The sequence below is a fragment of the Antedon bifida genome, chromosome 4 (genome assembly GCF_963402885.1).
Source record: "Antedon bifida chromosome 4, ecAntBifi1.1, whole genome shotgun sequence".
Lineage (NCBI taxonomy): Eukaryota > Metazoa > Echinodermata > Crinoidea > Comatulida > Antedonidae > Antedon > Antedon bifida.
The window spans coordinates 5,124,314-5,136,688 of record NC_136229.1 but is presented as its reverse complement, the minus strand read 5'-3'; the positions used below and the strand labels follow the sequence as shown (position 1 = coordinate 5,136,688).

The 12,375-nt window shown below is 34.1% G+C and overlaps 2 protein-coding genes across 2 annotated transcripts; both read right to left on the bottom strand.

Annotated features, from left to right (window-relative positions):
• Window positions 1-998: 998 nt before the first annotated feature.
• Window positions 999-8,040, bottom strand: LOC144839574 (uncharacterized). Its single transcript, XM_078694999.1, has 6 exons — window positions 7,590-8,040; window positions 3,152-3,284; window positions 2,849-3,016; window positions 2,370-2,506; window positions 2,180-2,277; window positions 999-1,685 (listed from the first exon to the last, which is right to left on the bottom strand). The coding sequence occupies exons 1-6, from the start codon at window positions 8,029-8,031 to the stop codon at window positions 1,449-1,451; spliced, it is 1,215 nt and encodes a 404-aa protein (XP_078551125.1). The 5' UTR covers window positions 8,032-8,040; the 3' UTR covers window positions 999-1,448.
• Window positions 8,041-8,049: 9 nt separating this feature from the next.
• On the bottom strand, window positions 8,050-12,340 carry LOC144841444 (uncharacterized). The gene is made up of 8 exons (XM_078697775.1): window positions 12,014-12,340; window positions 10,824-11,870; window positions 10,474-10,606; window positions 9,788-9,955; window positions 9,701-9,723; window positions 9,109-9,315; window positions 8,886-8,983; window positions 8,050-8,691 (listed from the first exon to the last, which is right to left on the bottom strand). Exons 1-8 carry the CDS (start codon window positions 12,144-12,146, stop codon window positions 8,470-8,472), a joined length of 2,031 nt encoding a protein of 676 aa, XP_078553901.1. The 5' UTR covers window positions 12,147-12,340; the 3' UTR covers window positions 8,050-8,469.
• Window positions 12,341-12,375: the final 35 nt, after the last annotated feature.

The window sequence follows — 12,375 nt, the reverse complement described above, 5'->3', positions numbered from 1 at the left end:
CTCTATTATGTGACATTAAAATGGCATATTCAACAACAAAAATGTAATGTTCAGGGCTATACATCTTTAAATCTTAATACCGTGTTATACCGTAGTTCATATTCTCAAGTTGTATTTTCCTCATGTATACTTATGCATTATAAGGTAATATGAGTTTAATAAGAACAAAAAATGATACTTCGTTTAAAGATGTATTGTCCCCCTGAAAAAATAATTCTTAAAACATTTTTTGTTGAATATTCCATTTTAATGTAACATAATAGTTATCCACTTTGACAAAACATTGGATTAAAAAAAATGTATTTACCTGATAAAAGTGTAATTTAAAGCAAAAAATTGTCAAATTGGCTGCCAGCCAATGGATTTTTGGTTGAATTTTACCATTTATTTTGTCATTTTATAAGTGAAAACATGATTTTTTCGGTTTTTTTCTATTGAAGTGATTAACTTGATTAAAACTACAAAATAACATATTCAAAGTCTAATTTAATTAATCTTCATTTTTCATGTTTTTGGGGGACAATACATCTTTAAAAATCAGTTTGATTTTAAAATGCTTTCGAAATTTGCAACAACAAAAATATTTTTAAAACTATATGTTACATTATGATTAGCGTTAATATTAAGGGATAAATCGATTAAAATATGAAAAAAAACCCACAATATCTACTACTATATTTGGTATTATTGGTGGTTTACCATGGTGAACAACCGACATTACCGATCGTCCTTGTAATTTGTAATGTAGGCCTAATCACAATTCAAATTGTTATTTATGTATGCCGTAAGAATTAGAAATAATAGAAATGATATCAAGCAGATTAGTGTCACTAGCTCTAATATTTTCTTCAAATGACGATTTTGCTAATCGCGTGTTGTATGAAAATGTTTTCCATGGGTGGTTTGTTAAAATTTAATTAAAAATTAAATTGTATGCATTTCAATTACGGGTTGACCTTCCTTGTGGTGACCGACTAAACTGAACCTTTTCTATGGTATTATATTTTCTGGATAATTGTATGGTTACTTTGTGTCAGAAGTCTCGACCAGCCTAATACCTTGTGTGAAACAGTAATTTGTTAAAGTTAAAACCGATATTGTCCTTCAAACTTTGTGTTCCACTTATAATTTAGCTGTTTATTGCAAGGCACCGCGAATTAACTTTCCCACGAGTCTTTTGGGACTTTTTATGTTATATAGTCCAGCAGTCATCGTTTCGATTCGATTTGACATAAAAATTTATTTTAAAGTTACTCTTATTTTTCTTTCCTATTCATTTCTCAATGTTTAAACTACTGTATATATTCCGATATTCAATCTTTCTTGAAACTATCATTACTGCTTGGTTAATTCTGACTGAATTGAAAGCAAATGTATATAAACACCATAATATTGTATAATATTGTTGTCGAGCTACCATACCGTAGCATAAAAACATTCCCAGATCATTATTCTGAACTATCCATATCATATGTATTTTGTAATAGGAAGGCCACCATTTCTGGTGTTTTCAGTTTTCTTGGTTGCTTAAATTGCGTAACCGATGCTGTGGAATTGTTTAGTATGTACTTCTTAAATTCAGCAAAACCATCTGGCTTAACTTGGCGTACATCCATCGGGGCAATAGCAACTTTGTCCCGACATGACTTGTAGGCAAGTGTTTGCTCACAAAGTGCTGATTCAATCTGGAAAAAATAAATATTAAAATATGGTAATCATGGCAGCGGACAGGGTCATCAGAATAGTTTAGAAAGATGCAGAATAGTAGAAAGATAACGTTTTAGACAACTGTTTCATTGACAACTGTTTCGTCGGCCAGATCCGTGTGGCAATTCCGACAAATCTTAAAATATGGTAATCATGGCAGCAGACAGGGTCACCAGAATAGTTTAGAAAGATGCAGAATAGTAGAAAGATAACGTTTTAGAAAACTGTTTCATCTGTCTGAATCTGTATGCTATTTGGAACATGGCGTTGTACTACAGCAGGCCAACAATTTTTCCAAATTGTCAACGCTTTTTCGCTACCCCAACAGTTTGACTGTTTACCAGAAGAAAGGCAAACAATATTTATTTACATTAATCTCGAATTAATTATTTTAGATTCTGTCAAACATTATCGTCATAAGTGATATTACTTAAAGATTGGCAAGATTGGACAATTGGACATAGTAATTTACCGTTGATTTTTCGTCTGCTGTCAACACATATTCTCCATCTTTTCCTTGGATTTCAATGAAAATTACGTAATATCCAGGTCCAGTCTGTCTTTCAGAATCTGGAAACATACAAATCATCTTATTTATTACATAATTAAAGAAACGTATTAGTCGATTCAATTACAAATAGCATATATATACATAGGCCTACCTGGCAATAGTTCGCTCTCTGCAGAAGTAAAATCAACGAGTCGTTGGTTAGGCCATTTTTTAACACATTTTAAGATAGACTCATATACTGCAGATTCGTCCACTTTTTCGCCACGTAAATTCAATATCTGACCACACCTAATAATTTTAAAACATAACAACTGAAAACATGCGTTAAAAGAAAAATAACCTAATAACCTTACACTCAGCTATTTCTAACGCAAAATCCCACCGTAAAATGTTTTTAGTATTATTTATAATGTTTACTATTTAATTTCATTGATTCATTGATTATAGTTTCAAACTATTCATACTGACGGAGTTTTGATAAAATCATATTTTCAAAATGTTGCCAGAAAGAATAAAGAACTGACTGAAAACAGTACATTTACCAAACATACCAACATTTACCCAGTCAGTTTCAGCTATTGGCTTTATCCAATGGTCTATTTGGCACTTTTATATGATGCGCAGACCTACCTGTACTGAAACTCAATCGTTGGAGTGGCATTATAAAAATCCACCACTTTGATGACGTCACCAAATCTGAATCGGTATAACCCACACGTGGGATTGCTTACGACCATTTCGTACTGTTCTCCAACTTTAACAGAATCGCCAAACACGATTTCTGGATTTGGGTCTTCACTGAAAACACATACAAATATTGTTCAATTTTTTTAATGATATTTTTTTGTAATATACGTATAAAGCAATAGTTAAATTGATATAGGCCTACATAACCCATAAATTATACGCACAGTATGTTTAAATTATACACACCTTTGCTCAACGGGGATAAATTCATATATTACTGCTGAAGGCACTAAAGTGTACAAGAAAGGTGGCGTAAGTGAAAGGTTTACTCCAAACAATCCCTCGGTTCCAGCGTAAGCTGGAGATACTTCTAATAGCCCTGATAAAGATCAGAAGAAGAAACAAGTTACATTTAACTGAAAGAAAGTTAATTCAAGTCAACTGAAAGGAACTACAGTAAAGTAAACTGAAAGGAACATCAGGTTAACTGAAAGGAACTACAATAAAGTCAACTGAAAGGAACCAGTTAAGTCAACTGAAGGGAACACCAGTTAATTCAACTGAAGAGAACACCAGTTAAGTAAACTGAAGAGAACACCAGTTAAGTCACTGAAAGGAAAACCAGTTAAGTCAACTGAAAGGAACACCAGTCAAGTCAACTGAAAGGAACACCAGTCAAGTCAACTGAAAGGAACACCAGTTAGTCAACTGAAAGGAACACCAGCTAAGTCAACTGAAATGAGCTCATGGCAATTTGAAAGGATCTCCAGTCAAGTAATAGTGTAGGCTGGTATGTCGTTTATATGAATGTCGTGTATATTTTTTGTTAAAAGCAAACTTTTACTTTATTTCATATCTTGATAATATAAAGAATGAAAAAAAATATGTTGCCATTTTTTCAAAAGACATTTAAAGGACCAAATTCAAGATGGCCGCCAATATTCAAATAACCCTATTAAAAATCAGAATATCACCAATAATACAAATTATGAATGTGGAAAAGTCCGTTTTGATGGTATTACTGTACCCATTATACAATCTTAACTATGTAAAGCGATAATCTGTCGGCCATCTTGGATTTCAAAATGGCCGCCACTAAAAATTAAATTCTTTAAATAATTTTTTTTAAATATGTGTGCATAAATTGTTGTTTGTACACAATGTTCTAAAATTGTCACTTCTCACAGGATTGTCTAAATATAAGGCTGTCTAAAGTTGTCAATGTTCTCTCTATAACAGATATATAATACCCCACTATGACTCTTAAATTAACTAATCGTTCAAAGTTGGAGTTGCAAAAGTATGGAACAACTTACCAATTTATATCAAATATTCAACAACAATTACGTCTAACTAGAGGATGGGCTAGGAGTGTAAACGATGGTTCTCGGAATGGTAATGACTCGGGTAAAAAGGTTTTAGAAGGACGTTCTCTTCGTACGTTTTCTGTCGGTTACCATTATTGAAAATGCTTGACATTCGAAAAACTAAACCTACTCTGTTTCACAGTGTCTTAGATGATTAATAACATTTTATGTCGCCTTATAGGGCGGAGGCAGAGTTCATTTGAGGGAGATGCTTATTCGAGGGATTTTTTAGTTTTAATAATATCGTAACATTTATAATCAAATAAAATCCTCTAATAGATATGAAAAGTGGTAAAAAATATGATGCTTGGTAAATTGTAGTTAACAGTGTGATGAATTCTATTACAAATAGTATAATTGTGTAGTTGCAAGGTGAACCTGTGAACTCATCGTGAACCCGGAAATTACTTTGACCGCGTACAATTGAAATTGAGTTGAAAATCTACCGATGAAATCATAAATTTTGTTTTAGAACTCTTTATAATATATTCCTAAGATAGAAATATGGAACAATATCGTAATAGTGAAAACTGTTATCAAATTTACATTTCACGGTACATCTGAGATAGTTCAGGTAGGTATCCAAGGCAGAGATTTGTTCCAAAGTGTTTCCATTGTGCTCGCCTATGTCAGAATTAACCATAATTTATATATAGATTCTAAATTACAGATCTCATTTCTTTTCATGAAACTGAAACTTGACAGGAGACAGGACCACAATATAAAACAAGTGCATTTATACCTTATTGTGAAATCCTGTATAAATATGATGTTAAATAATAAATGCGTTATTGCTAATGTAATTCAATGTCTGAACCTGAGGGCCATAGTCACCAGTATGGTTGGTAAGTTTTCAATCTGTCAACTTTTGGCAGAAGCTTGAAGGAAATAAAGATACAGCTCATTCACAAGGTTACTCATAGGCAGCATTAACTCCTACTTCTCATCTTCTACAATCTCAACCGATTTCATTAGATATATACCCCTACAGATAGACCACCATTATACACTGGTTTGATGAGTGCACATGGTTGTGGTATAAAAACTCATGTACTAATGAAAGACAAAAATGCCTGGTGATGACTTTTGCCCGAGATGAGTAGAGGTGGACAGAGATGACATCAAGAAGCAATTATTATGTCGACCCGGTGAACTACATGGCTTTTGGACATGTAGCATTGTGAAAATAGTGTTGAGGCCAGTGCTTTTGTTGAAACTGAACTTGTATTACCTATACAACCAGTGACACAAATATCTTAGATGGAAAACATCTTGGAGATGATATCCCGATTAATGAAGAATACTGCAATTCGCACACAGGTGTTTGTTGGCCATGGCATGATGAAATTGGACAGAAAATGTTTGAGGCATTAGTAAAAGTCTTGTAGAAGGCAAACTGTCTATATGTCTATATATATATATTTTTCCTAAGAAAAAGATGAATATTGGCAAAAAATATATATGACGGTGAATACAGGTGACAAACTTATCAAAGTAAAAGAGGACTCCTATAGAGATTATTTGGCGGTGAAATGAGGTATTGCAGTACTTTTGCCAATTTGTTTCTGAACAAGCTTATGGGATCGCAGATCAGTCTGTGGAGGTTTGATGGATACAGTAGTAGAAAACGAAGGAAGGACAGAAGCACACTAATTCTGCTTTCTCTCTACAACTTGCTTTTACAAATGCAGACAGAGAAAGAGATTCTAAGTGAAGTATCATTTTGTTTGAAAGAGGTTGATCATAAAGATATTACCTTAAATACAGAGAGTCGACGAAATCTAAATGATGTGGTTAAACTATATCCCTATATATGTCCGAGACACAAGAAAAACGATATCTGCACACATGGAAAGTACACATGCTTTTATCAAATATTTCTTCGCTCATGACCACCTGAACTACGACCGGTTACTTCCGCTGTATCAATTTCAAATTACAGATATTGGAGTTTATGAGAGGACATGTATGTGTGGGACTTGCTGGATTTACATCAATTGATCAGGGTCATTAAGCGTGGTATCATTGGAATAACACAAATTAATGATTTCATCAAAGCTGGCAAATCTAGTTGATGAGTTTGAAAGCCAACATTTAAAGAGAGATAATATCCCGATTAATGAAGAATGCTGCAATTCGCAATAAGGTGTTTGTTGGCCATGGCATGATGAAATTGGACAGAAAATGTTTGAGGCATTAGTAAAAGTCTTGTAGAAGGCAAACTGTCTATATGGGATCCTAAGAAAAAGATGAATATTGGCAAAAAATATGTATGACGGTGAATACAGGTGACAAACTTATCAAAGTAAAAGAGGACTCCTATAGAGATAATTTGGCGGTGAAATGAGGTATTGCAGTACTTTTGCCAATTTGTTTCTGAACAAGCTTGTTGGGATCGCAGATCAGTCTGTGGAAGTTTGATGGATACAGTAGTAGAAAACGAAGGAGGGTCAACTTACTGTATCGCATTCAAGATTAGAATATTTCATTGAAGGACTTTGGCAGAGTTAGTTGTCATTTAACTGAAGAAGTTTATGAGATGTTATAATATGAAGAAGTGTACTGTCAGTACTATAGACCTCCTGATGGTCAACATTTTGTGTTAATGACCATGTTGTAGTCATAAGCATATCATTTTGTGTATTTCAATCTAATTTTATTTAACTTACACACGTTTTAATAAGAAATTTAACCCATTTTTCATTTTGAAATTCAAAATGGTCGCAATTTTGTGTTAATCACCAATGTTGTTGTCATAGGCCTATCATTTTATGTGATTTCAATCAACGTCATAACTTGCACATGTTTTAATAAGAAATTTAATCCATTTTTTAAAAATGGCAGCCATTTTGAAATTCAAAATGTCAGAATATTAATGAATATAGGTCTATAATAATTCTTATATAGCAGAGAACCCATATGAACTTAAAATATTATTCATAAAGGGTGTTACTTTGTCCAATATGGTACATTTATTAGATATTTTACGTATTGGCGGCCATCTTGGATTTAACACCCTTAAGCTTTTTTAAAAAAATGGCAACATATTTTTTTCATTACTTTACATCCTAAAGACACTAAATCAGCTGGAATTTTGCTTTTAACAAAAAAATGACACGAAATTACATAGTGGCCTACATTATAAACAGGATCTCTAATTAAGTACACGTAATGAACTCAGTTAGTTTTTCAGTTACTGTATAGATTATTTATCTATAACGTGTACACATTTTCATTTATACATTTTCACATAAGGCCTATAAGTTTTTTTTCCATTTCAGTTAGGCTTATGTATGTTTGTTTCATTCATAGATTACCTTTTGTATATGTCCTGCATAGTTCTTCGTTGCAGGTGCCAAGATTAATACCTGAAAAGTATTGTAACGTCGGCCAGATCCGTGTGGCAATTCCGACAAATCCTTTTTCAAATTCTCTTCTTAAAAACTGGATTCTCTCTGGTACATATCTGGCTTTGATCTGTTTGTTTATTTCTAGGCGGACTTCAGCGGGAATATTTAGAGTTGAAGTGATACAACCGGTCTCCATGTCATTCAACATCTGTTGCCAATGCTTCTCCAACACTTGAAACGCGCTTAATAGTAAAGGTGTAAATGTTGACTCGAGACATCCGATATATCGATCACATATACCAAATAGCATTTGTACATAAGCCGATTCAAATTCAGTATGAATGTCGTAGCCGGCTGATGGAGTGGTGGTAACTGCAGCAAGGAATTTCTTCTGAGATTGCTCTATCATCGCAGTAGGACCTACATCGATTTAATTCATTGTGCCGACTAAATAAACATGTAGTGGAAAATATTTAACATGTTGTATTTACGAATCCAACCTTGTTGAACATTATTTGGTTTGGTAAATATTGAATTCAATTTAAGTAGAGTAGGCCTATATAAACTCAAATGTTCATTTTTAAAAAGCTAATTTAGTTATTGAGCCTAAAGGCAGTAATTAGTAATAACACATTATAATTTTGACAATGGGAAAATGATATCTTTTAATAACACCATTGCGCAATTAATATCTTATGAGTATACCACGTCGCTTTTAAGATAATGGCATGTTTATAATTACTTTTGCTTTTGAGAGAATTACGTCAGTTTTTTTTAATGGTGGTCAGGTCAAGCTAATTTAATATTCAGTTCTTTAGTAGGTACATATACTTATTAGTCTGTCAATTCACTTGAATGTATTTTGTAATAAGAAGGCCACCATTTCTGGTGTTTTCAGTTTTCTTGGTTGCTTAAATTGTGTAACCGATGTTGTGGAATTGTTTAGTATGTACTTCTTAAATTCAGCAAAACCTTCTGGCTTAACTTGGCGTACATCCATCGGGGCAATACTGCCTTTGTCTCGGTATGACTTGTAGGCAAGTGTTTGCTCACAAAGTGCAGAATCAATCTGGAATAGAAAGAGATTTAGGAATGAAAATTTACATTATCTAAGCTGTTTAACATATTCCTAGATAGCTGTTTTATTTACTATAAAATTAAAGCATCTGTAACGGCTTTTCCTCGGAGCCATCAAAGGTTCATCAGGTACATGTAGGCCTAGACTAAACTTTTTTATTGACTTTAAAGCAAGTTGAACTTTACCGTTGATTTTTCGTCAGCTGTCAACACATATTCTCCATCTTTTCCTTTGATTTCTATGAAAATTACGTAATATTCAGGTCCAGTATTTCTTTCACAATCTGAAAAACAAAATCAACAAATCATCTACTATTTACAAGTTTAGCATATTTCTTGTTTACACAAACATACTTGTGAGAGAAAAGAACCGCCAAAATCACTACTAACACAATGTAGCCCTACGTACCTGGTAAAAGGTTGCTCTCCACAGAAGTGAAATCAACAAGTTGTTGGCCAGGCCATCTGTTAACACACTTCAATATTGAGGTATATACTGTTGATTCGTCCACCTTTTCACTACGTAGGTTTAGTATCTGACCATACCTATCAAACAGATTTGGAAACATGCGTAAACAATAGAAAAATACAGATGTAGAATCTGGTTCAGCAGTCACTGAAAACCATTAATATAAACTGGCTAGATTTAGTGTGCTATCGTAAGTGAGTCCAACGCGTTATGCTCCATCTAAAGAATGGGACATCTGTGATAATGAGAAAAAGTCCCCAAACCCGGCGAGATTCGAACCAGGAACCTTCTGCTTTATATGCAGATGTCCAATCCATTATACCACTTTGGCTTTCATAGTATTGTTCAAATTCGATTGCATAGCGATTGTTTAACACCGTTGGCGTAATACAACGGAACTGTAGTTTTCAAATGTACGCACGCACACCAGAAATTAAATTGATACGCCCTCACCTTTCAGTATATATTAATTCACGAAGCTGGATCTCCGAAGAGATACTTATACATATATAAATCAACAGGCACAGAATACATTCTAAACCGTCCGTTGATATACTGAAAATTAATTAATTAATTAGTTAATTTGAAACGATAAATATAAGGAAATCCTTTCTCTTACCTGTACTGAAATTCAATCATTGGAGTCGTATTATAGAAGTCCACAACTTTGATGATGTCACCAAATCTAAATCTGTATATACCACACGTCGGATTGCTCAAAACCATTTCGTACTTTTCTCCAACTTTAACAGAATCGCCAAACACGACCTCTGGATTTGCGTCTCCGCTAAAATCACGTAGAAATTAGGTTGTTTACTCTCTTACTTTAAATGATATTGCCGTTCCGTTTAATGTTGTATAATATTCATTATTATAAATTAATTTTCAATATAATTGCAAATTGTATTCGATTAGACTAAATAAACATCTTTGACAAAAATAATTTTTCCATCACAAGTAACCATTTTTTTGCAAAATTAAATCATGAGAAAAGGTGTACTGCAGTAGACCTCATCATTTATGGATTTATTGTACCATTTTTATTTTCAGTAAAAGAATGTGTTCAAATTGTATGTACAGTCAACTTTGGACATGCCATTAGTAACTGGAAATCTATCCACTGATGTTTCGTTGCTTTTTCACATGAATTCGTGAAACAAAAGAAACAGCTAATTGATTGTATACAATTAATTTTTAGAATAAATGGTGAACTGCGCAACATAAACGCCCCACACAAATTAGCGCCCTCAATTATGATTTTTCACCCAACTCTGTTCATACAATTTTCCTCTATTTAGTACATACCTTTGTTCAACAGGAATAAATTCGTAAAAGATTTTTGAAGGAACTAGAGTGAACGATAAAGGAGGGGTTAGTGAACGATTTATTCCAAACAATCCTTCAGTTCCACCGTAAGCTGAGGTTACTTGTAAAAGCCCTGAAAAGAATTAGAAAGATTATAAAGTAACTGATTTCTTTCTAAAATGAATACTAAAAACCTCATGCTAGCTCATGGAAGTAGGCCTGACTATAGTCTCACGACAGAACGTAAATTGTCGACAACGTGAAAGGAAAACAACTGTCTAGGACTATTTGTGTTCACTATAAAGTCTTGCCTAATAATATTTCACTTATAACATTTAGATAGGCCGTACCTTTAGCGTATGTTCTGCCTAGTTCTTCGTTGCTTGTCCCAAGATTAATACCTGTAAAGTGCTGTAACGTCGGCCAGATCCTTTTTGCGATTCCGACAAATCCTTTTTCAAATTCTCTTCTTAAAAACTGGATTCTCTCTGGTACATATCTGGCTTTGATCTGTTTGTTTAATTCTAGGCGGACGTCATCGGGAATATTTAGAATTGAAGTGATACAACCGGTCTCCATGTCATTCAACATCTGTTGCCAATGCTTCTCCAAAACTTGAAACGCGCTTAGTACCAAAGGTGTAAATGGTGACTCGATACTTGCGATATATCGATCACATATACCAAATAGCATGTTTACATAACCGGATTCGAACTCTGTCAAAATATCATAGCCTGCTATTGGAGTGGTTGTAATAGCAGCAAGGAACTTCTTCTTAGATTGATCCAACATTAAAACAGGGCCTGACGGTATTCCTGCTTCTATCGGCCCAGGAGTCGGGGTGCAAAATATAAATAACCTGCGTTGTAATGGACTCTGTAATTTAAACCTTTTGTCTTTTTGCATAAAGTATAATAGCAGGCAAGTGGTCGATAACTCCATGGCAGTGAATGATTCTTTGGTATATGGTATTTTCTTACTTTTACCAGTTGTTCCCGATGTCAGGGTCAGTCTGACAACTTTGTCTTTCGTCATGACGTTTCCTTCTCCCTTGCATATCTGATCTATGTATTGTCTGTAATGACTGTATTCTGTCAGAGGATGTTTTTCCTTAAACTCATCAAGACTGTGGATCTCGTGGAACTTAACATCTTTGCCATACGCAGTCTTTTCATTTTTCTTCAAACCGTCTAAAAGTAACTTCTCCTGTGTCTTTCGAAAATTCTTGGTTTGTTTTTCAAATGACCTCCCACTCGAGAATATAACAAGCAATTGTGTGGTTACATTGATTGAATATAAGATGAATATTGAAAATAGGCTATGGTGATCAGACCACAAGACGAGCGACATGTGCACGAGGATGATGCCAATTACAGACAGAAGCATAATAAAGAGCACTAAAAGAAAAAAAAACCCATAAAACTTTTATATTTCACATATTCCTATTAAATGTGTTGATATTTTGTGACATACATTTTTGGTGAATTCATTTGTTTGTTGTATACACAGTTTAGACTTTGATACAATTTGCCCGGTTTACCTTCTAAAACAGCCAACACGGGTGACTCGACAGTTTGCAGGCCTACGTTCAGAGCTACTCCAACAAAGCGGTATACACAGCCAGCAAGAACCAAACTACCGACTGCACCAAGAAGAATCTTTAGGCCTCTCATTTCTCGTAACCTGCTATAGGATGTAGGACTAAGGTATAGGCTACAGTGCAATAGGAGTACAGCTGAAGTGGGCGAACCCCAAACTATTAGTGCAAACGTCCTTATTTAAGCACTGCCAGGCTGAGATTGCAATACAAATATTTAAATAGTGATTGAAAGCATGACCAATGTGAACTCGATAGATGTTTGTAGGTCTACACGCGTAGTATGTTTGCCATATCACAGTGAT